The 27,916-nt window shown below is 48.1% G+C and overlaps 1 protein-coding gene across 1 annotated transcript in view; it reads right to left on the bottom strand.

Annotated features, from left to right (window-relative positions):
* Positions 1 to 20,956: 20,956 nt before the first annotated feature.
* Positions 20,957 to 27,916, bottom strand: part of LOC143986875 (uncharacterized) — a 209,484-nt gene continuing 202,524 nt past the window's right edge. The window contains 1 exon segment of the mRNA XM_077485282.1: positions 20,957 to 24,997. Within this exon segment, the coding sequence (XP_077341408.1) occupies positions 23,677 to 24,997 (1,321 nt within the window). The 3' untranslated portion in view covers positions 20,957 to 23,676.

Genomic DNA, 27,916 nt, shown 5'->3' with positions numbered 1-27,916 from the left:
ACAGACAGATGGAGGAGAAAAGCAGAAGGTTGTGTCCCCGGAAAAGATAAGGACCAAGGCAAAGACAGAAGGTGACATGAGAGACTCTATCCCAGTGACTAAGGGCTTAGGTAGCGCTACAGTGGGTCCCGGCAAGCCTAGTGGTTCTCAGCCTGTTGCCAGGGCTGCAGACCCGGTGGTAGCTGTGGACGCCAGTGGTGCAGTGCCAAGCCAAGGTCAGAGAGGAAAGCAGAGTTTAGTGGTACAGCTGGAAAGACTGATGGAGACTAAAAAAGCCACGGACTTACCTTGTAAATCCCCAGTGAACCCAGCCGGCATGCCGTCAGCTGAGTTGTCGGCTGCCACTGCTGCAACCCGGTCACAGGGTAAGGGGAAGGAGCTCCAGGGTAAAGGTGGACAAAAGACTCAGGTCAGCCTGGCTACCTCTGTAGTAAACACAGCGGTGTCCAGTAGTGAAGCAATGGCGGGACAGCATGGAGGGACGCCGTCTTCCCATGCTGACACTAACAATCGTTTGGCGGGAGAATTTGGCGGGGTTTCTGTAAGGAGGAAAGCTGCGGTCGCGCCCGAAGTGACGCCAGGGCCGGAAGCGGAAGTTGGCCGCGTGAAGAACGTCCGGTCGGCAGCTTCCGGTATAGCATCCGAACGGGAGAACGTTCGTTCGATCCGAACGGGAGGAAGTTCGGTAGCATCCGAACGGGAGGAAGGGAAAGTTGGCCGTGTGAAGAATGTTCGGTCGGCAGCTTTTGTAGTATCCGAACGGGAGGAAAATGAGTGTATGGAAATCTCGGACAATCTACCCCCTAGACAAGTGTCAGCATGGGGTGATTGTCCCATGGGGGATGTAGATGAGGCTGACGATCCAGCATTGGTGTTTATTAAAGGCTTGGAAGGGTCACAAAATGTACAAGTGGACTCATGTGGGGCTCATGAGACTGCAGAGGAGTCGGATGGCCTGGATGCCCTTCTCCGTGACCAATCGCTAAGTGGTCTGGTGGAGGGTCTCCCGGAGGTCCAGCAAGGAGGTATGGAGTTGGAGGAAGGTATTCGGGGCTTGGAAGCTGGGGTGGCTCATCCGGATCCTAAAGAAGGGGTTAAATAGAGCTTTCAGTCAGTGTTAGGAGATTGTGCGTGCTGTCTGCGTGCTCTGAACCCAGTATACACCGCTATATCCACCTACATAGCTCTTCTCTATTTGAGCCATCTGCCATCTGCAGGAGTTAGTGGAAGTTGTGTGTGCCTCCAGCACAATATACACTACCCAATTGCTGGTTTTCCCAACTCCCTTCAGGCCATTACCATGGCTGGAAGGCCAGCAAGGAGAGGCAGACAGGAGCACGCCGATAAAAGAGGGCAAGCAGGCTCTGTGTCTAGAGACAACAGTGCTGGTCGTGGACGCGGTGCATCGTCATCATCAGCACGTGGCCATGGAACACGCATGTCCTTCTTTTCGGCAGCTGGACATGTTGAGCCGCAACATGCCAACGACTTGGTAGAGTGGATGACCAAGCCCTCTTCATCCTCCTCATCCTCTCTCACCCAGGCTCAGGGTACTAGCAAAGCAGCTGCCAACACGTCGTCTTCCCTCCTCTCAATGTCATCATCAGTGACTCCTTCCCTAGACCCACCACGTCCTCCTGAGGAGTCTCCTGAACTCTTTGAGCACAGTGTTGGGTACATGCTCCAGGAGGATGCCCAGTGTTTTGTAGGCTCTGATGATGATACTCAGCTAGAGGAAGGCAGTAGCGCGATAGCAGAGAGAGGGGATGCTCAAGAAGGACAGCAATCTGGCAGTCATGTTCCACAAGCTGCAGCATACTGCCAGGTTTGCTCCAGCGATGAAGAGGGAGGGGATGATGAGGGCACTGACTCCACGTGGGTGCCTGGTAGGAGAGAGGAGGAGGAGGAGGAGGCACATGTCCAACGAGTCAGGATGCCCTCCAGGGGCCAGCTTAGGGGCAGCACACCGACTGAATAACACCGCAGAGCTCCACCTGTGCAGGGCGCTGCCTCTGCGCGTTATTCTAAAAGTTCTTTGGTGTGGGCCTTTTTTGAGACGAGTGCATCAGATCGCACCGCTGCTATTTGCAACATATGTCTCAAGCGTATCTCGTGTGGCCAAAACATCAGCCGCTTGGGCACCACATGCTTGACCAGACATATGTTGACCTGCCATGCAGCTCGTTGGCAAGCGTACCTCAAAGAAAGCGGACCTCTCCTTGCTCCTCATCAGCTGGGATCTCCAACCCCACTAGACCTTCAGTCCTCTCTGAAACCTGCTCTGAGAGGAATGAAGGTGTAGAATTAGGTGTGTCACAGCCAAGTGCTTCCTGTCATGGTTATGCAATAGAGTTGTTCTGCTTACCTGTCTGCATGTGTTCATTTCTAGAGACCAGCCGAGCTTCACCTGACTGCTTTTATTTCCTTCCTCTGGCATGGCTCCACCCTAGCTCCTATCAGACAACTCTATATTAACCTGTGCACTGCTAGCTTATCCTGCTGATCAACCTTTGTGTGTTAGCTTCCTGTTTCCTGCCGTGTGCTCTGCTACTGTTTTCCGTTACCGACTTTGGCGTGTTCTGACTATCCCTGCTTGCCTGTGACCCTGACCTTTTGGCGTGTACCCGACTATTCTTTTCTGCTTGTGGCCCCGACCTTGGCTTTGTCCCTCACCATCCCTATCCTCCTGTTGCCTACTGTGGGTGTGAGCTGGGGGACTCTGGGGGTCGCGACCTGGAGCCAGTTGCAGCCAAGTCCATCCTCACCACTCGAGGCTCTGGTGAACACCTGCTGGCTCTTAGACTCCGCGCCCCGGGGAATCTTACGCTCTAACCCCAATGGGATCTGTCCCCCGTCTGCAGCAGTCAGCCGTAGGGTCCACAAACTTGCGGTGCACCCCTAACCCTATGGTGTGCATCTGTCACCTGGGCTCTAGGTGACCTGACAGTTTGATCAGCCATGGACCCGGCTGACGAGCCGCTCCCTGCAGTCGATCCATTGCAGGGCATAGTGCGGAGACTCGAGACCCAGGAATCTAATCAGACTCAGGTGATGCGATTCCTTCAAGATCTGGCTTCTCGCTTCGAGCAGCTACAGGCTTCCTTGGGAACCCGGAACCTGCAGCCTCAAGTACAGTCTGCGACTGCACCTATTGCACCAGTCGCATCCACGCATTCATTAGTACTGCCAGCTCCGTCCTGTTTCTCTGGGGACTCCAAGGCCTGCAGGGGCTTCCTCAGCCAGTGCACCATTCATTTTGAGCTCCAGCCTCAAAACTTTCTATCCGATCGGGCAAAGGTAGCCTATATCATTTCCCTCCTCTCCGGTGAAGCTTTAGCCTGGGCTGCTCCCCTGTGGGAGAAAAATGATCCAGTGGTTTCCAGCCTGTCCAACTTCTTGAAGCTCTTTCGTAACATCTTCGAGGAGCCAGCTCGGGTTTCTTCTGCGGCTAGTGCCCTTTTACGCCTTCGCCAAGAATCTTGTTCAGTGGGCCAATATGCACTTAAGTTCCGTATCCTTACGGCGGAATTGAGCTGGAACAATGAGGCCCTGGTCGCAACCTTTTTATATGGCCTCTCTGACCGAGTGAAGGACGAATTAGCAGGAAGAGCTATCCCCACCGGTCTGGATGATGCCATTTCCTTATGTAATCAGATTGACATTCGTTTCCAGGAGAGGTCCTTAGAAAAAAAGACGCCAGTACCCCCTAGGTTCTAGTCAGCCTGAGCTTTTTCCCCGTCGCCCTGTGGAGTATCCTCTGTCTGCTGAGGAACCCATGCAGCTGGGCCGGACCAGACTAACCCCCGAAGAACGTGCTAGACGCAGAACTCTGGGCTTGTGTCTTTATTGTGGGGGCAAGGGTCATTTTCGTGACTCCTTCTCGCTCCGTCCGGGAAACGCTGGGGTCTACTACATTTGGAAGGTGGAGTATTGGACCCAGAAACATCACCTTCTCATCTCCTTCTTCCGGTGTTCCTCCATGTAGGCACTTCTTCCCAATCGGTCCTAGCATATCTGGACTCCGGGGCTGCCGGCAATTTTATGGACTGGAGAACTGCTTCTTCTATGAAGCTTACCCTTTCTCCCCTCGCTACTCCACTAGTAGTCTCGGCAATTGATGTCACTGTGCTCCCAGGGGGCCCTATCCGTTTCCAGACGCTACCTATTAGGATGTCGGTAGGGATACTCCACCAGGAGTGGATCTCCTTCCTCATCCTACCCAAGGCCTCTACCCCCATTGTATTGGGCCTTCCTTGGCTACAGCTCCACTCGCCACATGTGGACTGGGTATCTGGGCAGATCCTGGCCTGGGGTCCTTCGTGTTTCTCGTCTTGTCTTCCCAAGGTGACCCCCCAAGAGGAAACTTCCCATTGCTACCACATCTATATCGTCTGATCTTCCCGCGGCATACAGCGATTTCCGGGATGTGTTCTGCAAGAAGTCTGCTGAGGTGCTTCCTCCTCACAGATCTTTTGACTGTGCTATTGACCTTGTCCCTGGAGCAACCCTGCCCAGGGGTCGTACCTACCCTTTGTCCATTCCAGAGACCCAGGCCATGTCTGAGTATGTCCCTGAGAATATGGAGAGAGGTTTCATCCGGAAATCCTCATCGCCTGCAGGAGCAGGGTTCTTTTTCGTTGCCAAAAAGGATGGTACCCTCAGGCCCTGCATCGACTATAGAGGTTTAAACGCTGTGACTATTAAAAACTGTTAGCCCTTACCTCTAATATCTGATCTATTTGACAGGTTGAAGGGGGCTTCCATTTTCACTAAGTTGGATCTCAGAGGTGCATACAATCTCATTCGAATACGGGAAGGTGACGAATGGAAGACCGCATTTAACACTAGGGACGGGCATTACGAGTACTTGGTTATGCCTTTTGGTTTGTGTAATGCTCCAGCTGTGTTCCAGAACTTTGTCAATTAAATATTCAGGGATCTATTGTACCAGTTTGTTGTCATCTATCTGGATGATATTCTCATCTTTTCCGAAAATCTGCCTGCTCACAGAAACCATGTACGCACCGTACTTCAGCGCCTTAGAGAGAACAATCTCTGTGCCAAGATGGAGAAATGTTCCTTTGAATGTTCCGAGGTCCTGTTTCTGGGATGTTTTGTTTCTAGTGCGGGTCTTCGCATGGATCCCGGAAAGGTCTCAGCCATTACCAACTGGCCCCTTCCCGCTAGCCTCAAGGCCACACAGCGCTTCCTTGGCTTCACAAATTATTATAGGCAGTTCATAAGGAATTACTCTTCCATTGCTGCGCCTATTATCGCTTTGACCAAGAAGGGTGTGAATGCCAAAGACTGGCCTTCCGAGGCTGTCTCTGCGTTTCACGATCTGAAACAGGCCTTTGTCTCTGGACCCCTCTTGAGGAGACCAAATCCTGAGGACCCATTTTTTATTGAAGTAGACGCTTCTTCGATGGGGGTGGGAGCTGTGCTTCTTCAGGACTTTGAGAAGAAACGTCAACCATGTGCGTTCTTCTCCAAAAAAATTTCTCAGGCAGAGAGAAATTATGCCATTGGTGATCGGGAACTTCTCGCAATTAAATTGGCGTTGGAGGAGTGGCGTCATCTCTTGGAAGGTTCCCCTCACTCCATAACGATCTTTACCGATCATAAGAATCTACAGTACCTACAGAATGCTTAACGTCTGAACCCCAGACAGGCCAGGTGGAGTCTCTTCTTTTCTCGTTTTAAATTCACGATTACGTACAAACCTGGTTCCTGCAACGGTCGAGCTGATGCGCTCTCTAGGTCATTTGACACTTTGGACGAGGAGTCCAACCCTGATCCTGAGCCGATCATTCCTATCTCTTGCATTGTTGCCCATTCTACCACCCTGGAATCAAAGATTCCTCCTGGTAAGACCTTTGTTCCCACGGAGCTAAGAACCAAGATCCTTCGTTGGGGACATGATTCCAAGGTGGCAGGTCATGCTGGGTTCCTCCGATCCTTCCTGCTTATCAGTCGTCACTACTGGTGGCCTAATCTCTGCTCGGATGTTAAAGACTATGTTAAGGCTTGTCACGTCTGTGCTCAGTCTAAATCTTCCACTCAAGCCCCTGCTGGTCTTCTCATGCCCTTGCCCATTCCTAAGGAGCCCTGGTCTCATATCGCCATGGATTTCATCACTGATCTTCCACTATCGGAGAATAATACGGCCATTTGGGTAGTAATCGATCGGTTCTCCAAGATGGCTCATTTTGTTCCTCTTCCTGGTCTCCCTTCTGCCCCTGCCTTGGTTCCCATTTTTGTACGAGAGATTTTCCGCCTTCATGGTGTTCCTTCTCATGTCGTCTCGGACAGGGGTGTGCAATTTACTTCTCGTTTTTGGAGAGCCTTTTGCAAATCCCTCGACATTACCTTGGATTTTACCTCTTCTTATCACCCTCAATCCAATGGCCAGACTGAGAGAGTTAATCAGGAGTTGGAGGTCTTTCTCCGTACCTTGGTCTCTGCCCATCATGATGATTGGGCATCACTATTACCGTGGGCTGAGTTCTCCCACAATAATCATGTTAACGTCAGTTCTCAGAAAACACCCTTTCTCACTGTTTATGGAAGACATCCTCAGCTTCCTCTTCCTATGACTTGTTCTTCTGACATTCCAGCTTTGGCTACTGTTCAGGAATCATTCAATTCCATGTGGGCTGACGTTCATGATTCCCTCCAGAAAGCTGCCAACAAATTCAAGAGTTTTGCTGACCGTCGCAGGCGTAAGCCAACTTATCTTCAGCCAGGAGACAAAGTCTGGCTCTCCACCAGGAATATCAAACTCCGGGTTCCTTCCCTCAAATTTGCCCCAAGATTCATTGGTCCATACACTGTAATTTCTAAACTGAATACGGTTTGTTTCAAGCTCCAGATACCCAAAAGCCTCAAAATCTCTAACTCCTTCCATGTTGCCCTTCTAAAGCCTTTAGTCCTCAATAAGTTCTCTCGTCCTCTCTCTACCGTAGCACCGGTCTCTGAGGATGATCAGGAGTACGAGGTTAGCCAAATTTTGGATTCCCGACTCTGTAGAGGCATTCTCCAGTACCTCGTGCACTGGAAAGGTTTTGGCCCTGAGGAGAGGTCTTGGATTTCGGCTTCCGAGGTATTTGCACCTCGTCTGTTGAGGAAGTTTCATTTGAAGTTCCCCTCTAAACCTGGTCCCAGGCGGGGAAGGGGGAGGCCTCGTAAGAGGGGGGGTACTGTCATGGTTATGCAATAGAGTTGTTCTGCTTACCTGTCTGCATGTGTTCATTTCTAGAGACCAGCCGAGCTTCACCTGACTGCTTTTATTTCCTTCCTCTGGCATGGCTCCACCCTAGCTCCTATCAGACAACTCTATATTAACCTGTGCACTGCTAGCTTATCCTGCTGATCAACCTTTGTGTGTTAGCTTCTTGTTTCCTGCCGTGTGCTCTGCTACTGTTTTTCGTTACCGACTTTGGCGTGTTCTGACTATCCCTGCTTGCCTGTGACCCTGACCTTTTGGCGTGTACCCGACTATTCTGTTCTGCTTGTGGCCCCGACCTTGGCTTTGTCCCTCACCATCCCTATTCTCCTGTTGCCTACTGTGGGTGTGAGCTGGGGGACCCTGGGGGTCGCGACCTGGAGCCAGTTGCAGCCAAGTCCATCCTCACCACTCGAGGCTCTGGTGAACACCTGCTGGCTCTTAGACTCCGCGCCCTGGGGAATCTTACGCTCTAACCCCAGTGGGATCTGTCCCCCGTCTGCAGCAGTCAGCTGTAGGGTCCACAACCTTGCGGTGCACCCCTAACCCTACGGTGTGCATCTGTCACCTGGGCTCTAGGTGACCTGACACTTCCGGGCACTCTGCTAGCAGTACACCCACGTCTGATTATAGCAGGCAAATGTCCCTGCCCCAGCTGCTGGACCGGCGAAAGAAGTTCACTCCCAGCATCCACATGCCCAGCGGGTGAATGCTAGCTTGGCCAAATTGCTAGCACTTCAACTGCTGCCTTTTCAGTTGGTAGACTCGGCCCCCTTCCGTGAGTTTGTACAATGTGCGGTTCCTCAGTGGCAGGTCCCCAAACGCCACTTTTTCCGGCTCTCTACCGGCATGTGGAAGGCAATGTCCTTGCCTCGCTGGACAGGGCGGTCAGCGGTAAGGTGCATATTACCGCTGACTCATGGTCCAGCAGGCATGGACAGGGACGTTACCTGTCTTTCGCGGCCCATTGGGTCACTCTTCTGGCAGCTGGGAAGGATGCAGGACAAGGTGCAGTAGAGTTGGAGGTTGTTCCGCCACCACGCCTCCAAAATGCTACTATTGGTTGTGACACACCTCTCTCCTCCACCCCCTCCTCTTCTTCTTCCTCCATGGCCTCTTCCAGTGCTCTGTCCTCAGAACCAGCGGTGCTCCGTAGGCGTTCCAGGGGCTACGCAAGTACGCAGGCAAAACGATGCCATGCCGTGCTTGCGCTGGTTTGTTTGGAGGACAGGAGCCACACTGGGGCGGATGTTTTGTCAGCTCTGCAGGGGCAGGCCGAGAGGTGGTTGACGCCACGCCAGCTTAAGCCAGGAATGGTGGTTTGCGACAATGGCACCAACTTCCTCTGACCTCTGACCCATGTGCCGTGTGGCTCACGTCCTTAACCTGGTGGTGCAGCGGTTCTTGGGCAGGTACCCGGGTTTACAGGATGTCCTGAAGCAGGCCAGGAAAGTCTGTGTGCATTTCCGCCGATCATTTAATGCCTGTGCTCGGCTGGCTGAGCTCCAAAAGGAGTTGAACCTGCCCAAGAACCGCCTTATATGTGACATGCCCACCAGGTGGAACTCAACGTTGGCCATGCTGCAGCAGAGGGCCATCAATGAGTACCTGTGCGACTACGGCACCAGGACAGGGTCAGGGGAGCTCGGTTTTTTCTCACCACACCAGTGTCCTGTCACCATTTGAGGAGGCCACAAGGATGGTGAGCAGTGACAGTGCATGCATCAGTGACACTGTACCTCTTGTCCACCTTGGAGCATACGCTGCGTGGAATAATGGACAGGGCACTTGAGGCAGAACAGAGGCAGGAAGAGGACTTCCTTGCCTCTCAAGGCCCCCTTTATCCAGACAGTGTTCCTGCTGTGCCACCCATCACACAGGATGAGGAGGAGGAGGATGATTGTGTCAGCATGGAGGTGGAGGCTGGCACTCAGCAGCAGCAGTCTTGTAGGGATGATTTACAGTCCCAAGAAACCCGTGGACTTGAACGTGGCTGGGAGGAGGTAGCTGCGGATCATGTTGTCCTTAGTGACCCAGAGGACTCCGGACCGAATGCCTTAGCTAACCTACGCTGCATGGCCTCCCTGATCCTGCAAAGCCTGCGGAAGGATCCTCGTATTCTTCGGATCAAGGAGAGGGACCATTACTGGCTGGCCACTCTCCTTGATCCACGGTACAAGGGTAAGGTTGCCGACCTTATCTTGCCGTCGCAGAGGGAGCAGAGGATGAGACATCTCCAGGAGGCCTTGCAGAAAGGTCTGTGCAACGCGTTTCCAGAGACTGGGAGGTTACAAACTCCTGGTCCTGGACAACGTGTTGCTGAGGCATCGGTCAGAAGGAGCGGTGGAGAAGGTGGCCGTCTGACCAATGCTTTCAGGCAATTTTTTAGTCCGCAGCCCCAAGGTATGATCGGTTCCAGCAACCGTCGCCAGCGTCTGATTTACATGGTGCAGGAATACCTAGGGGCAAGGTCAGACTTGGACACCTTTCCCAACGAAAATCCTCTGGCTTACTGGGTCTTGAGGATGGATCACTGGCCAGAGCTTGCACAGTATGCAATTGAGCTACTGGCCTGTCCTGCATCCAGCGTTCTTTCAGAACGCACCTTCAGTGCTGCTGGTGGCTTTGTTACCGATCACAGGGTGCGCCTGTCCACTGAATCAGTTGATCGACTGACCTTCATCGAGATGAATCAGTCTTGGATCACCCACAGCTACCAAGCACCTGAAGCTGATGTAACCGAATATTTTTTTTTGAAAAATCACATCCCTTCAAGACTGCCTATGCTGATGCTGAGTGACTGTCCTGTTATGTTGATTGTCTATCCTCTTCCTCCTCCGCTGATATGTTGGAAGAACATTTTTGGTTCTGGGTGATGCCATCAGCCCAATTTTTCTGCCCCTGTTTATCAGGGGCTTTTAATTACAATTTTTGATGAAATGCTTTGCAGCAGGGCTAATTCCTGCACTAAAACTAGAGTATATGGGAGAGGTTGCAGTGTCGTGGCACCAGCACCAGTGCCTAAGGCACAATTTTTCTGCCCCTGTTTAACCGGGACATGTAATTACAATTCTTGATATAATATTTCACAGGAGGGCCCGTTCCTGTGCCCACCCAGAGTAACTCTGAGGACTTATAGTGTTGTGGCACCAGCACCACAACCACCAAAGGTCAATTTTTTTTTTAATTACAATTCTTGATATAATCGTTCACAGCAGGGCGCTCCAGCGCCCACCAAGAGTCACTTTGAGGGCTTACAATGTTGTGGCAAAACCAACACCTTGTTCCGCCATTTCTGCAGAGCATATAGGGCAGGCCCCTACTTTCAAACATCCAACTTACAAACATCTCCTACTGCAAACGGAAGGAGACAACAGCAAGTGAGATGAAAAAAGACGGACGGCAAAACAAATTATACAGGGGTGATAACCCTTCCCTATGTTTTCCAAAAAGCTTAAAAATAGTTTTTCTGACTGGAGCTACACTTTAAAAATGTACCAGATGAAAATTACAAACAGATTCAACTTAACACAACAAATCTACACAGTCCCTGTCTTGTTTGCACCGCCTGTATACTGCTGTTCTGAGTATATAGGGTCTGGGGGCCACACGCATTTCCTTTTTTTAATATGGGTACGGGGTTCCCCTTAATATCCGTACAAGAACCAAAGGGGCTGGTAATGGGCAGGGAGGGCTACCCATGCCATTTTTCTCAATGATTTTCAACCATATTGCAGGAACCAGATATAACATTAAAACCGCAAGCAGTTTTAAATGACGTTATTTCCGTTAAATGTCATTTTGTGCAGGGACTGTTCTAAACACGGGAAACACGTGGCACTTCACAGGCATACTATAGACTTTCTGGGAAAGAGTCAACAGAGGGATCTCCCTGATATTTTCAAATGGTAGGTTTTTGCAGCGCTGATAACACCAGGTTCAGATCTCCTGGGGGTAATGGTGGACACACCAGAGGGACTACATGTCGCACCCCTTGAACAAAAGGTACTCACCAGTGAGTGAGACACCAGTAGTCCTTGAAAAAAGACAGCCAAGGCTGAAATTTGTCCTGTAATGGTGCTTAACGCCAACTTCTGGTCTACTCCTTGCTGAAGAAACAGCAGGATCGTGGATATAGAAAAAGAGCGCGGATGCTATCCTTTCTCCTCACACATGGAGATGTAGGCCTTCCAGGTACAATGATAAATCTTCCTGGAAGAGGATTTCCATGCTCTCAACATAGTGGGGATCACTGAGTCCGACAGACCCCTGTTTCTCAACACCTGGCTTTCAATAGCCATGTCGTAAAAGCCAGCGATGGTAAAGCAGGATGGAAAAATCGGACCTTGACAGAAGGTCCTCTCGTAACGGCAGTTGCCAGGGCACGTCTGCCACCAGCTGTACTAGGTCTGCGTACCACGGTCGTTGAGGCCAATCTGGGGTGAACAGAATTACTGGAATCCCCTCGACTTCCACTCTGCGGAGCAGACGTAGCAGCTTCAACAGGAGGAAAGGCATAGATCAGCTGACACTGACCCCATGGAGCTACCAGCGTGTCTGACGCGTCTGCCCAAGGATCTCTTGTCCTGGACAGGAATCTCGGCACCTTCCAATTGAGACGGGAGGCCAGATGATCCACGTCTGGTGTTCCCCACCACAGACACAGTAGCCCATTCTCCTGGGTCCAGCTCTGGCAACTCAGATTGTCCACCTGCCAGTTCTCCACTTCTGGGATGTAAATGGCCGACAGGGCCGGTACATGTCGCTCTGCCCACCGAAGTATGTGAGTGACCTCCCGTGCAGCAGCTGAGCTTCTTGTTCCTCCTTGGTGATTGACATACGCCACCGCAGTGGCATTGTCTGACTGGATACTGATCGGAAGGCCATTGTAGTCTCATCGACCATGTGGAGAGGCTTTACATTGATCGCTCTCAGCTCGAGCAGATTGATCGGCAGTTTGGATTCCTCCGTCGATCAGAGGCCCTGAGCCGACTGAACCCCCATCACTCCACCCCAGCCAGATAGGCTGGCATCTGTTGTGATCACTGTCCATTTTAGAGGAAGGAAAGATTTCCCGAACTGAAGCACCGGGGACCTCAGCCACCAGATCAGTGAATCCCTGACTAGCTGGCTCACCTGGATCTCCCGATCCAGGGTCAACTGAGATTTGTCCTATTTCGACAAAATCTCCTTCTGCAGAACTCTGGTGTGGAACTGGGCATACGGTACTGCCTTTAAGGAGGCCACCAGGACTTGCATGCGGAAGCAAAGCAACGACCACTTGCGGTTCATCAGCAGCTTTACCGCGGCTCTGAGAGTCTACAGCTTGTCTGAAGGGAGAAAAACTCTTGCTTCCCTGGAGTGCAGCAAGCCTAGGTACTCCAAATGCTGGGTCGGTACTACCACCGACTTCTTTAGGTTCAACAGCCACCCAAACTCTTGCAGGGTCTGCATGGCGATCGCCACATCCTCCTCTAACTGCAAGGTGGCAGATGCTCTCAGGAGGAGATCGTCTAGGTATCCCATGATCGCGATCCCACCTTGTCGCAGCAACCCAAACACTGAAACCAATACCTTTGTAAAGACTCGGGGGGCTGATGCCAAACCAAAAGGGAGAGCCACAAACTGGTAGTGGGCTTTCCAGACTGCAAACCGCATAAACTTTTGATGCCGGAGGCATATGGGTATGTGTAGGTACGCATCCTGGATGTCCAAGGACGCCAGGAAGTCCCCTTGATGGAGTGCAGCGACTACTAAGCGAACTGATTCCATTCTGAACCTCTGCACGTTCACAAAGTGATTGAGGGCTTTTAGATCCAAAATTGGCTGAACCCCTTCCTTCTTGGGAACTACAAACAGGTTTGAGTAGAACCCCTGGAAACGCTCAGATTCTGGAACAGGTACAGTCACCCCGCGATTCAGCAGGTCCCTTACTGCCCCCAAGAGGGCCTCCCGGCAAGCCGGGGAAATGGTTATGCTGGAGGGGAAGAATCTGTTTGGCAGCCAAGAAAGAAACTCTATCTTGTAGTCTGTGGAAATCAGATCACTGACCCATTGGTCGGACAGTCAAGAGGACCACCAGGCTGCAAACTCCCGAAGGCGACCCCCACCCGAGACATGGGTGGGGGAAAACCTTCATGCAGTAGCACTTTTGTTCACAGGTTTGTGGTTTCAGGGACGTTTCTGTCCTTCCGTGGTCGTCCTGTCGGGCTAGGGACGTTTTGCCGAAGCTCCGGGCGGACAAAAAAGCCATTTGTGAGCGGAAAAAGATGGCCCTTGCCTATGGCGTGGCTCCTTAGCCTTCCTGAAAATTCCCTGGAGAGTCACTTATGGTGGAGAGCTCTATATAAGAGTATTTAGAAGCCTGATTGATCCTTCGAATATATTCGCTTGGATCCATTCAATTTGGTAAGCTTACATCCTATTTGGTGATGGAAATGCCACAGGGTGCCTGCATGTGGTCCTCATAAGAAGAAGGTGGATGGTTCTTTCCCTCTCACGTGTGGATTGGATTTAATTTAAATTAAACAATAGACTTTTTTTTTTTATATTTTGGACTTTTTCACATTATTTGATTTCTTCAGTTCATTATTTTTTCACGATTCTATGCAAGTGTGATGCAGTCTGAGAAGCATCACTGAGTGTTATTTAATTTTGACACTTATATAATATTGTTATATCACTAAGTAGTTTAAATAGGCTATTTTTCTTCTTTTTTATATAGCGCTACACTATAATTTAATATTTGGTATTTTGTTCACTATTTTATCCTTGTGATCGTGTTAGCAGCTTCTTTTTGTATATAATTTTTTGGGGATAGCGCAGTGTTGATTGTCATCGACAGCTTTTGGATACACATTGTTTGGATATATACATTGCTGCCACCTAATACCAACTATAAAAATCAGGATTTTCGGGAGGATCCACACACCCGAAAAAGGGACCAAGATCCAAGAGAGGGTGCAGAGGGGGAGAACGAGTACAAAGGAGGAAAAAGAAGGCGTGTTTAATAGGACAGGGCGTTTTTAACTTGAGTAAGAAAACCTTTTCTCAGGCTGAACTGTCAGTGCTTGACAAAGGATTGAAGTATGCACCTCCCAAACAACTTAACAAGTTTGGCACATTTATAGACATACATAAATTTATTAGAAAAATTAATATTCAAAGGTATTTAACAACTAACCCCTTTAGGACTGATTATTTGGCGGCTACATCAGGAACGGTACATTCAGGGTTGGCTAACCCATCTTTATTCGTACCCCCTGTACCCACTGCGCCAGCTGTAAAAATATTTAAGGATTTATTACTAAACGATCTGGACAAATTGCCTGCTAGACGTGTAAACCGACCTTCCTTCTCGACAACTGGTTTTAGATCCTTGTGTGAGCAAAAGGATGTCGTTATACGTCCAGCGGACAAGGGTGGGGGGGTTGTGATTTTAGATAGAGAACATTATGAAATTGAAATGCAGAGAATTCTGGATGAACCAGGCACCTATAAACGACTCCCCAATAATCCCACGAATTCATATAAGAGACAACTTAAAGATCTGGTAAATAGAGGTTATGAATTAAAAATTCTGAATAGTAAAGAGAAAGCATTTCTAGTTCCCATCGCTCCACGGATTCCCACAATCTACTATCTACCGAAGATCCATAAGGATCCAGTGAACCCTCCTGGTAGGCCTATAGTGAGTGGCATTAATTCGGTCACTTCACGCATAGGCCGTTATATCGACTTTTATTTGCAACCCCTTGTCAAGAAAACTCCTTCCTATCTCAAAGATACTGGGGCTACAATTAGGAGACTTGAAGGTATTGAGCCTTATGAACAATGTATTATGGCCACGGCGGATGTAGCGTCCCTTTATACATGTATCCCACAAGGGATGGGGATTGAGGCTGTTCGGCATTATTTAAATCTTGATGACTCTTTGGCATCATTCCAATGTGAATATCTTGTGGAGCTTTTGGAATTTGCCATGGAGCACAACTATTTTTGGTTTAACGATAATTTTTATTTACAACAACAGGGTGTTGCAATGGGGGCAAAATTTGCCCCTAGTCTTGCGAATTTATTTATGGCCAAATGGGAGGAGGATGTCGTCTATGCCCAACGGAACCCTTCATTGGTCCTATGGGCTAGATATATAGACGACATCCTCCTCCTATGGAATGGCTCTCCAGAGTCTTTGGTTGAATTTTTTGATGATTTGAATCGCAATGACAGGGGTATTTCACTTTCCGTTGAAATGAGTTCTTCCAAGATTATTTTCTTAGATTTAGAGATAGAGATTGTGGATAGTAAATTTGTGTTTAAGACACATTTCAAACCAACAGACCGAAATAGCTTCATTTCCCTTGACAGCTGTCACCATAAATCATGGTTGAGTTCGGTTCCACGTAGCCAATTTTTACGTCTGCGGAGGAACTGCACCGACCTTGACACGTTTAAGACTCAGGCAGAAATCCTCAAGCAAAAATTTGAGGTTAAGGGGTATGATGCCAGGATTCTAGATGGGGAAATACAGAAAGTTATTGACACCAACAGGGAAACTCTCGTTGCGGAGAAAACATATAGGGAGTCGGATGACACTTATAGATGGTCTATGCTGACATCTTTTTCGATACAGCACAGACAAATTAAGACCATTATAAACAAACACTGGGATGTGTTGAGGAGTGATCCGGTTCTAGGCTCTAAGTTGCCAGAACGGGCGAAGGTTCTCTTTAGGGGAGCACCCTCCTTACGTAGTTTAATTGCTCCCAATGTCATCAATCCTCCTAGGCGCCCATCGTTCTTTCATAATCTAACGGGCTATTATCCCTGTAAGAAATGTATTGTGTGCCAATTTAACATTGCTGGTAGGCATAAAACAACTGAGTTCACATCAACAACAACCAATAGAACACATACTATTAAGTCATTTTGTACCTGTAACACCAGATACGTGGTATATCTAATAACTTGCCCATGTGGGAAACAATATGTGGGGAGGACCACGAGAACATTTGCAACTAGAGTAGGAGAGCATATATCCCTGATAAAAAGTAGGATTTCTAAACATACTGTCCCGAAACATTATAGGGAATGTCACAATAGCGACCCTACAGGCACACAGTTTTTGGCTATCGATAAATATACACCCCCTTGGAGGGGTGGAGCCATGATTCGTGGTGTTTCCCAGTTAGAGACCTACTGGATATACACGATTCGATCTTATTTTCCGTTTGGTTTAAATATAGAATGGGACATTAATGCGTTCATTAGTGATAGGTAGGTCAAAAAAATGGCAAGGTCCTGATGGTTCTAGCTTCCAGCTGTTTGAATTTTTGTTGTCCACCTTATGTGAACATGGATTTTTTCTGTATATTTTATTTTCTGCGTAGCTGCTATTTATGTAATGTATGGTTCGTGGGATAGAATTCTATCTGCCTCTTGTGTCAACGCATTGGTTCTTATGTTCTTATGTGCTTACTGGCATACAGGAAATTACGGTGTGTCCTATATGCACATATGTGTATTACCATGTATATATTTATTCCTGGTAATTTCTGTGATTGAGGTTCCACTGTACTGAGTTTGTGGTAAAAATCCGTTTATTTTGTATAATTTGACATTTTTGACAAGCACAATCTGGCATGTAATATTTTTTGCCAAATTTGAATCTGATATGGAATACATCTGTTACGTTTTTTATAATATATTTTTTATCTTTCATATTTGTTTTTTTTGCCTTCCTGATATGAGGGTAGTGTATTTATTTTCAAATAAGTTTATTTTTTGCCTTTTCTTTTTCTTTTCTTTTTCCCTTTACTAGTTTCTGAGACCCGGAATTATTGTGGATAGTAAATTATTATGGGTCCTGATGGAACGTGTGCGCTTCTGCGCACGTTCATTTGCGTTCCATTAGCAACTGGTAGTTGAGCGTCATTATCTGATGTTATTTATCCCTACAATAAAGTTTTAGTTTACAAGATGTGCGCACCGGCGCACGTCTATTTGCGTTCCATCATTAACTGGCATTGGGGCGTTTCTATCGACATCACTTCCGGGATCTGACGCATCCCCACGTGGGAGCTCTGTAGGTGCGGTGCGTCTCAGCCTCTGTCTGGTCGTAGCCCAGCGAAGACCGGAAGTGGTGTCGGAATAGTTTTTGGGTCGTTCCCCTGATTGGCTGATGAGTTCACTGCTACCCATGACCCGGAAGTGACGTGCTGTGTATAGCGTCACGGTTTTTGAATACTCACTTTTCTGCGTCATGGAACGTTCGTAAGGCCGGCTATGATATTTATTATGGAAGGCTTTATTTTTAATATCTCGTGACATATGATTATGGGGTCGTTTATATAATAACACGGCAATGAGGCGTGGAACGCACGCCGGATGCCAGGTCAAACCGGAAGTAACATGCGGTGACACAGGCAGATCGAATTTTCGCCCAGATTGGTATGTCTAGTATATAAGTAAGTGGTCTGCAGTGGAGTAGTACCCCAGATGACGTCTTTTGAGGACGAAACGCGTCGGGACTCCTACTGCAGCTCTATTTTTTATATGATATAAGCGCTTAATTCATTGGATACATGTAAGTTCATTACTTATTTTATTTAAAAAAATTTTAAACGGATTTACACTATTGTGGCCCTCATTTTCTTCCTGTATGAGTTCCATAATGTGCGTTGGAGTTTAAAGCGGAAGATTTTCCCATCGTTTGAGTACTTGGTTGAAAATTCCCTGGAGAGTCACTTATGGTGGAGAGCTCTATATAAGAGTATTTAGAAGCCTGATTGATCCTTCGAATATATATTCGCTTGGATCCATTCAATTTGGTAAGCTTACATCCTATTTGGTGATGGAAATGCCACAGGGTGCCTGCATGTGGTCCTCATAAGAAGAAGGTGGATGGTTCTTTCCCTCTCACGTGTGGATTGGATTTAATTTAAATTAAACAATAGACTTTTTTTTTGTATATTTTGGACTTTTTCACATTATTTGATTTCTTCAGTTCATTATTTTTTCATGATTCTATGCAAGTGTGGTGCAGTCTGAGAAGCATCACTGAGTGTTATTTAATTTTGACACTTATATAATATTGTTATATCACTAAGTAGTTTAAATAGGCTATTTTTCTTCTTTTTTATATAGCGCTACACTATAATTTAATAATCCTTAGCCTTCCTGGCCTGTGGGAGTAGAGTACTCTTACCACCTGTGGCATTCTTAATAATGTCATGCAAAGAGGCTCCAAAGAGCCGGTCGCCAAGGAAGGGAAGATCAGTCAGGGCTTTTTTTTAGATGCCTGGTCAGCAGACCAGCATTTTAACCAAATCGGGTGCCTCAGCACCACTGCTGACACTGAAGCCCTGGATAACAGGGGGAGAGTATCCAGTGCCGCTTCATAAACGTACTTTAGGCCTTGCACAAGTTGGTCTGCTAGTTCCACGTAGACAGGGGAAGCCTGTTGTTCACCCAATTCGCGATGCAACAGTTTTGCCCACTCAGTTAGTGTCTGCGACACAAGTGCGGATGCCAGTACTGGTCGTAAAGCTGACCCCACAACCGTAAACAAGGAACAAGCCACTGCCTCGGCCTTCCTGTCTGTGGGATCCTTAAATGCAGGAGTCCACTCTACCGGGATCGTGGTTACTTTGTTTAACCTGGGTACTGGGGGGTCCACGACCAGAGGAGCCGACCATTTTTTGAGAAGGCTCTCCTCAAAGGGGTAACGCATCGCCATGTATTTTGGGACCAAAAAAGGTCTATTGCAGTCGACCCCATTCCTTGTAAATTAACTTCTCAAAATAAGCCAGATACGGGATTAGGTGAACGGGCTGGCTTACGGGACCCAAAGGGACCACTACCTCAGCAGAGGAACCTTCTGGCTCCTGAATCTTCAGGGTATCACGCACAGCTTAGATAAGTGCTCCAACAAGCGCTTTTTCGCACACGGACCCGGACGGGGACTCCTCACTGTCCGAACGGTCCTGGTCAGCGTCATCTGACAAGACAGAGCAAGGGTCACCAGTCTCAGTGGGACCAGAGTCTGCGTCAGAGTTCTCCCCAGAGGACGGGGGCTGCTTTTTAGCACCTTTGCGCCCACACACCGCCTCCATCTTGGCAACTAACAAATTGAGAACCGCCTACAAGGTGTCCATGGGCACTGCGCAGTCCGCAGGTGACCCGGTTGCAATTGCCTGGATTTCGGTGGAAGAAACACCAGTTTCTGAAGCCATGCTGACCCTACCCTGTCTGCCCCCCAAAGGGGACTTAGGACAGTGACAGTCCCACCCTCCTTACTGCTGCTGGCTGAGGGGCTATTTCCCGTAGGACTCACCACCCTGAGGGGTTCTGTGCTATCCAGCAGGGATTGCCTGTAGTCACTGCTGGCTCCCAGGTGCAGAGGAAACAGCCCTGTGTCGGTGGAAGCAGCTGCTAATGGTGCTCAAACTGCTCTGTAGTGTGCTCAGGCTCAAAGAAAATGGCCACCCAGCATCCAGTATAAGGACATAAAACACAGGGAAAATGGCCGCCAGAGCACAGGAGCACATGCTACTGCTAGAGAACACTGAAAAACATGTTCAGGCTCCTAGAAAATGTCCGCCGGCGTCCTGTATAGGACAAATCACAGGGAAAATGACCGCTGAAGCCCAGGAGAGCATGCCTTCCCTTGCCCACACCTAAAATGGCAAAGGAGAATAATGGCGGTGGACACAAGGCTGCACATGACACAGGCCCAGCCTCAGAGACACCTTCCAGGGGCATGGAAAACAGGACACAGCCAGCCAGCGCCACCTCCTCAGGCGAGAGCCGCCCCCGGGGAGCCCCTGCACAGACACACACACACCGCTCAGCAGCATCCCACCAGGGAGGGGGAAAAGGACAGGGAGAGAAGAGAGGGAGGTGAGGGACCCCCAAATCAACCTCCCAGGGAATGCCCAGCTGCTCAGCCCCACCGAGGCAGGGAGAGCTGTACTTACTAGTCCTGAAGAGCTAAGAGACATTTCATCACAGACCCACTCACTGATCAGTACAGGGTGGCTGCTGGCCTGGCACACTGACGCAGACATCAGTAGCCCAGTCAAATGTGTGCCCCGAAGCATAAAAGCTCACCGACCTCCTCTGGAGCTGAAATTTCATTGTGGCCGGCCTATCGCGGAGCTGCGACCTGCACACGCTCGATGGCCGGATTGGCAAGACTACAAGGAAAAGGGTATCCAGCCTGTCACCCAGCCGGCTGTTGATAGCAGATCACAGGATCTATCACCTTGCACAAAAAGCCAAGCTTCTGCAGAAAAAAAACAGGGACCGATGGGCCCGTCAGGGTTCCTAGGTCCTTCTTCACTAGTCAAAATAAACTGATGACTGAATGGCAGGCTGGAGGGTTGTTACCTAAGGGACTGCCCCCAGGGCAGAACTGGAAAGTTCTGTGTGTTACATAACAAGTAATGCCTAGTATTCTCCTAAAGGTGGGCGTAACAACCCAATGGCTAAGAGAGGAGCTGTGACAGTCGGTGAATATATGAGAAATGCTGATTATCAGAAATTCTCAGATCGTCTCAAGCTCCTCATTTTGGATTCTCAGGGTCACCTGTAAATCACCTCCTGGGCAAAGCTCGGCATCTGATATGGAATTTTATTGATAGGCAACTCCTATCCTCATATTGATTAGTAGTTCCAAATTAATAATTACTACTGCAGTAGGGAACAGACACAAAAAATACACTCTGCATCTTTCCAAATAACCGTTCTGCTTTATTATGATGCAATTGAAGGTTTTTATACACATGATTATGTAGGTATCACATTAATATTACAATTGTACTTGTTTGGTAACAAGAGGTGTAACATAGGAAGGCTAATTCTAATCAGGACTTGAAATAATGCAAACATGTAATGAAAACATTATTAATGCCATGTGCAATAAATACAAAATAGAATACAATTATATACAGAATTACACATTTCCTCTACAGTAAAAACATGCCCCCAAATGACCTCTTTTTGCAAAGTAGACACCCCAAGGAATTTCATAAAAGAAATGGTCAGTATTTTGCAGATCGCATTTTTGTCACAAGGTTTTTAAAAGTAAAAAAAAAAAATTTCCTTTTTTTCCCCTCTTTATTTTCCAAAAACTTGTGGTAAGAAATACGATCTACAAAATACTCACCATGCCTCTTAGCAAATACCTGGGAGTCTTCTTTCCAAAAAGGGGTAATTTGGGGGTGTTTATCCTGGCATTTCAGGTCCTCCAAAACTGTGACAGGTAGTCAAGAAGTGAAATAAGGAAATTACTCCCTAAAGGTGGTTATTGGATTTTGAGCTGGACATCCATGCAGGGAAAGGCATCCAGCAAGACACCACATCTACAGGTGCAGAAATGCTCTCCTATGGAAACTGTCCTTAATAGTTCCTAACACAAAGCATAACAGTTCTTTCACCTTCACTACAACTTCCCCTTGTAGTTCTTCACCACACGGCACTCCTGGTCTCTCACTAGACCCTCTGATTCACTAACTCTGAATCCCTTGAACTTCTCCAATCTTCATAGTTGTATCTTCCACAAGCATCCCCCCGCCTCTCTGCAGGGCCCATAGCTTGGCACTCCAGATACTTCTTAAGCTTCACCCCACTGGCCTGCTCGGTCCCTGGCTTGACACACAAGGCTGCTCTACAAGCGTCACCTCCGCTGGTTGGGTCCCTGGCTTGATCACCGTCTGAAGTTTCCTGATTCTCCACCATGCCCGTTCAGTGAGAATACTATTCCGGTTCTTGCTTCACTTACACACTGAGGTCCCTGGTAATAAGGTGGTTGGTCCCTTAGTGGCGATAGCTTCCCCTCTAACTCCCAGCCAGCAGAACCGTCCCTTTTGCTTGGACTGCAAGCCATAGTCCCGACCCTGGGCTGCTCTTATTTCTGGATAGGACCCCAGACAGCCTAGCAGCCAGATGTGCCCAGGATAAGCCCAATCTCCAGTCTAGCAGACCGGGGCATACAACACACATCCACCTAGACAGCCGTCCAGGTGGCACAGAACATCGATCACCTGACTCCACCCGAATATATAGGCTCTCCCAGCAGGCCAAGAGATTCAAGAAAACCCCTGCCCATTGGCTGAGATACCCCATATACCCATAATCTGACCTTGGGTTGCTCTCCTCCTATCCAGTACCACCAAGTACCCGGCCACCTAGTGGTAGAAGAGAAAAGTGCAACAAGGCCAAATTTAGGGAGGAATTAACAGATCTCCAACAATCAACCAGGATAACTACTCCTGGCAAGTAAATTTGTGAGGAGCTCCCTGCCTAAACTCCAGGGTGCTACACAAATACAACTTACCTGCTAGTGCTAGAAGAGATCAGGCCTGATTCTGCCAACACTGCGGTTATGTGTGCAATGTATCAGAGGTGCCGGTGATCTGCTGAAACTACACTTGTTGGGGGGCAGAAGGGCTGATCCTGGTAACGCTGCGTTATTAGGGACACTATACTAAGGAGGGATACTAATATAGTTCTGTTCATGATCAGGATATTGATCCATACAGACACTATACTAAGGGGGAACACTAATATAGTTCTGCTCATGATCAGGATATTGATCCATACAGACACTATACTAGTAATGGCGGTGATCAGGATATTGATCCATACAGACACTATACTAAGGGGGAACACTAATATAGTTCTGCTCATGATCAGGATATCCATAGACACTATACTATTAATGTTGGTGATCAGGATCCTATAGCGTGAGTGCGATAGTGTGCGGGCAATCTAATGCTAGCTGACCCTGGTGCTATCTGATGTACACTGATGCTGTACTAATGGCACTGGTTGGGTGACAGTGGTGATCAAAGGGTGAATGAGGGCAATCAATGGAGTAAATGTGCCAATCTAAGACGTGTGGTGATTATACTCACAGTGTGGTGTTCGCTTCTCTTCCTGAACAGAAAAGGACTCGGGAAGAGAAGAAATCACAAGATAGCTTCCCGTGTTTACAAAATAAAACACAGGAGTGATTTGTCATTGGCTGCAGGTGATCGGCAGGGTACGGGGCAAAATCATTGGCTGGGACCTGCTGACAAATTTTTCCTGCAGCCAATGATAGTGGAGGTTTCTGGGTGTGCGCGTGCATGGGTGCGGACCTGGAAGAAAGACATGACATAAAAGTACATTACCAGACCTGTATGAGCCGCCGATCCATTGTATTTTTACAACACTTCATCCATGTCTTTGGTGATCTCTGATCTCCTTATCAACTGTTTCTTCCATGATGAAGATCAGCCATGGAGTATATCTGAGGTGTATATCAGGGTGTGCTTCTTCCCCACATGAGAGCTGTGATGTCCAGCAACATTCATATAGAAGACATTTCCCACACTCAAGGCACTAATACACCTCGAGGGTTGTGTGGGATGTACAGGAAGACAGGACTTCAGTGAGAAACAATTCCCTCACTCAGGACAGAAATACGGCTTCTTCCCCGTGTGAGATCTCTGATGTGTATAAAGATGGGACTTCTGTGAAAAACATTTCCCGCACTCAGGACAGGAATACGGCTTCTCCCCCGTGTGAGATCTCTGATGTGTGTCTAGACTGGACTTCACTGAAAAACATTTCCCGCACTCAGGACAGGAATACGGCTTCTCCCCTGTGTGAGATCTCTGATGTGTGTCACGAGCCGACTTCTGTGAAAAACATTTCCCGCACTCAGGACAGGAATATGGCTTCTCACTTGTGTGAGATCTCTGATGTGTGGAAAGATTGGACTTCGATGAAAAACATTTCCCACACTCAGGACAGGAATATGGCTTCTCCCCCGTGTGAGATCTCTGATGTGCGGAAAGATTGGCCTTATCTGAAAAACATTTCCCGCACTCAGGACAGGAATACGGCTTTTCTCCTGTGTGTGATCTCTGATGTGTGTAAAGACTGGACTTCACTGAAAAGCATTTACCGCACTCAGGACAGGAATGTGGCTTTTCTCCTGTGTGAGATCTCTGATGTTTGTAAAGACTGGACTTCACTGAAAAGCATTTACCGCACTCAGGACAGGAATACGGCTTCTCTCCTGTGTGAAATCTTTTATGAATATGAAGATAATATTTTGAACTGAAAAACTTCCCGCAATCAGTACAGGAAAAGCTCTTCTCTGTTGGAAGGACGGCACTGTCCCTCACAGTCTGAGGTTTCTCAGGATAAGAGGAATACGATGGTCCATCTACCCTGTGTGGTGCCGGATGGACATTTGAGGTAGTCGGGTTTTCTCCTGGACTATTCCTGTTATGAGAACTCTGATGTCTGTTAAGACTGGACTTCAGTGAGAAACATTTCCCGCACTCAGGACAGGAATACGGCTTCTCTCCTGTGTGAGATACCTGATGTGTGTAAAGACTAGACTTCACTGAAAAACATTTCCCGCACTCGGGACATGAATACGGCTTCTGTCCTGTGTGAGATCTGTGATGTATGTAAAGATTACACTTGTGTGAAAAACATTTCCCGCACTCAGAACAGGAATACATCTTTTCCCCTGTGTGAGATCTCTGATGTAAATAAAGATTATACTTCACTGCAAAACATTTCCCGCACTCAGGACAGGAATACGGCTTTTCCCCTGTGTGAGATCTCTGATGTGAATAAAGATTATACTTTGATGCAAAACATTTCCCACACTCAGGACAGGAATACGGCTTTTCCCCCGTGTGAGATCTTTTATGTACATCAAGACCAGATTTAAAATTAAAACACTTCCCGCACTCAGGACAGGAAAACCTCTTCTCTGTTGGAAGGACGGCCCCGTCCCTCACAGTCTGAGGTTCCTCAGGATAAGAGGAATACGATGGTCCATCTACACTGTGTGGTGCCGGATGGACATTTGAGGTAGTCGGGTTTTCTCCTGGACTATACTGTGTGATGTCCTCATCTTCTACTTTACAGTCTGGAGACAAAGTGAGACAATCCTCTGAGGTTTTCCTCATCTCCCGTCCATCTACTAAAATAGAAATAAAAAGATTATTACTAGACATGAATAGATTGGTTCCTGCTGTGCTCCAATCAAATCATAGGATATAAAATGTCCAGTTGGTAGGAAATGGATGTAATAAAAGAGAATACATATTATGTGTATATATAGCAGTGGGGGGAGGGGAGAGAGCAGAAGTCAGGACTATGTAATGTACAACATATTGTATAAGATACAACAGATCGGACTATATAGTGTCAGAATGATGGAATGTACAACATAGAGTAGATAGTGCAGGGGTCAGGAGTATGTAATGTACAATATAAATTATATAGTGTAATGATCAGGACTCATAATATGGGTATTGTTACAATACCTGGTATACCTAGTCTACTGGAAAAAAAGTTACCAGTAAGTCTAACTTGAATTTTCCAAAACGACTTTCAGGACAGCCACCCGAGAGGATTACCGAGACTTACTCCATTCAGGGCGGGACGACAGCCTGTAAGACTTTCCTTCCAAAAGCCTGATCCCCAGCCGATAACAGATCTAATCTATAATGGCGGGCAAACGTCGTTAGACTTGACCAGGTAGCAGCCTTACATATCTGTTCAGGGGTGGCGCCAGCTTTCTCTGCCCAACTCACCGCCGTAGCCCTTGTGGAATGCGCCCGGACGTTCACTGGATTCTTCTGACCAGCACAGGAATATGCTTCCCGAGATCGTCATTTTCAGCCATCTGGCTATGGTTCCCTTGGATGCCTGCTTTCCCTTTTTAGTGCCAAAAAATGAAACAAAAAGAGCATCTAACTGTCTAAAGTCTTTAGTGGCCTCCAAATAACTTAGAACTGCCCTCTTAACATCCAAGGTGTGGAAATCTTCTTCTTTCCTACCTGAAGGATTAGAGCAAAATGGAGGGAGAACTATCTCCTGGGAACGATTTTGAAGTGATGCCACTTTGGGCAAAAAATTTGGGTCTGTTTTGAGCACTAACCTGTCCGGAAAAACAAAAAAAGAACGGTTCCCTGATTGACAAAGCCTGTAGCTCGCTAACTCTGCGAGCTGAAGTAATGGCTACTAAAAAAAACGGTCTTCAAAGTAATCCATTTCAGGGAAACTGAACTAATAGGCTCAAAGGGGCCCCTAGTCAGGGCCTGTAAGACGGTAGATAGGTGGCAGCTCCTAGATACTACCTCTCTAGAGTGAGATAGAGCTCTAAAAAACCTGATTACTAAGGGATCTGATGCCAGAGGCTTCTCCAAAAAGACTCCTAACACGGCCACCTGCACCTTCAAGGTGCTGATTGACAACCTACTATCCGCACCTTCCTGTAGGAACTCCAGAACTGAGGCAATTTGACTTGGTGACCTAGCTGAAGTCCTGCACCAGGAGTTAAACACCTTCCAATATTTGAAATTTATTGCCCTGGTAACTTTCTTCCTACTGGACAATAAGGTAGCAACCAGCCTGTCCGAGAAACCCCTTTCTTCAAGAGCTGCTCTTCAGAAACCAAGCCGTGAGCCTTAGTTTCTCTAAGTCTTGATGGACTAGAGGGCCCTGCTGCAGAAGATCTTGTCTTAGGGGGAGATGCCAGAACGTTCTTGGTTGCATCTGAAGAAGGACCGAGAACCATGGCCGTTTGGGCCATAAGGGGGTGATCAGAATTACCCCTGCATCTTCTTTCCTGATCTTCCCTAATACCCGGAGAATCAATTGAAACGGGGGGAAAGGCATAGGCTAGACGAAAATTCCAGCTGTGCGCTAGTGCATCTACTCCCAAAGACCTCTCATGCTTGTTCAGAGAGAAAAACAGGAGGGACCTGGGCATTTTCCTGAGTGGCAAAAAGATCTACCTCTGGCTGGCCCCATCTCTCCCCAATCAGTCTGAAGACTTCTGGATTCAGATGCCACTCTGCCTCTAGAACATGGTTCATGCTGAGAAAGTCTGCCTTTTTGTTCAAGGACCCCTTTAGGTGGACTGCTGATAAGGACTGAGTAAAGCGCTCTGCCCAACCCAAGATACCTTTTACTAAAACCTGTAGCGCTCTGCTTCTGGTTCATCCATGTCTGTTCACATACGCCACTACCGTGGCATTGTCAGACAGAATCTGGACGTGGCTATTTTGAACCATGTCTATGAAGGCCCATAACGCCTTCTCCACTGCCTTCAGTTCCCTCCAATTTGAGGACCTCTGTGCCTCTTCCATGGACCATGAGCCCTGGACCCACTGGGTGTCCACATGGGCCCCCCAACCCCAGGCATCTGTTGTCAGCCGGACCTGGACGGGGAAGGACCATAACAGGCCTTCTGAAAGTAAATCTGGGTTTCTCCACCAGCACAGATCCCTTCTCACTGAGGTGGGGATCCTCACCAGATTGTGCAGAGAACTCCGACAACGATCCCAAGCCTCCAGCAGAAAAGCCTGAAGGGGCCTAAAGTGATGTTTCGCCCATTGGACCGCCAGAATGGAGGAAGTCAATGTCCCTAGAACCGACATCACCTTCCTGATGGGTTGAGGCTGATTGCACTGTAACTGTGCTATACCCTGGACCAGTTTCTCCCTTTTTTCCTCCCGCAGGAAGATCTTTTGGTCTATGGAGCTGATTCGAAACCCCAGGAATGTGACTTCCTGAGTGGGTATCAGGTTTGACTTTTGAAAATTTATGACCCAACCTAGCTTCCTTAAGTGGCCGCAAGCTCTGTCTAGGTCTTTTTGCAACCCCTCTCTG

The sequence above is a fragment of the Lithobates pipiens genome, unplaced genomic scaffold, assembly GCF_037356315.1.
Source record: "Lithobates pipiens isolate NorthernLeopardFrog02 unplaced genomic scaffold, aLitPip1_a1.2 Scaffold_18, whole genome shotgun sequence".
Taxonomy (NCBI): Eukaryota; Metazoa; Chordata; class Amphibia; order Anura; family Ranidae; genus Lithobates; species Lithobates pipiens.
This window is presented reverse-complemented; position numbering and strand designations above follow the sequence as displayed.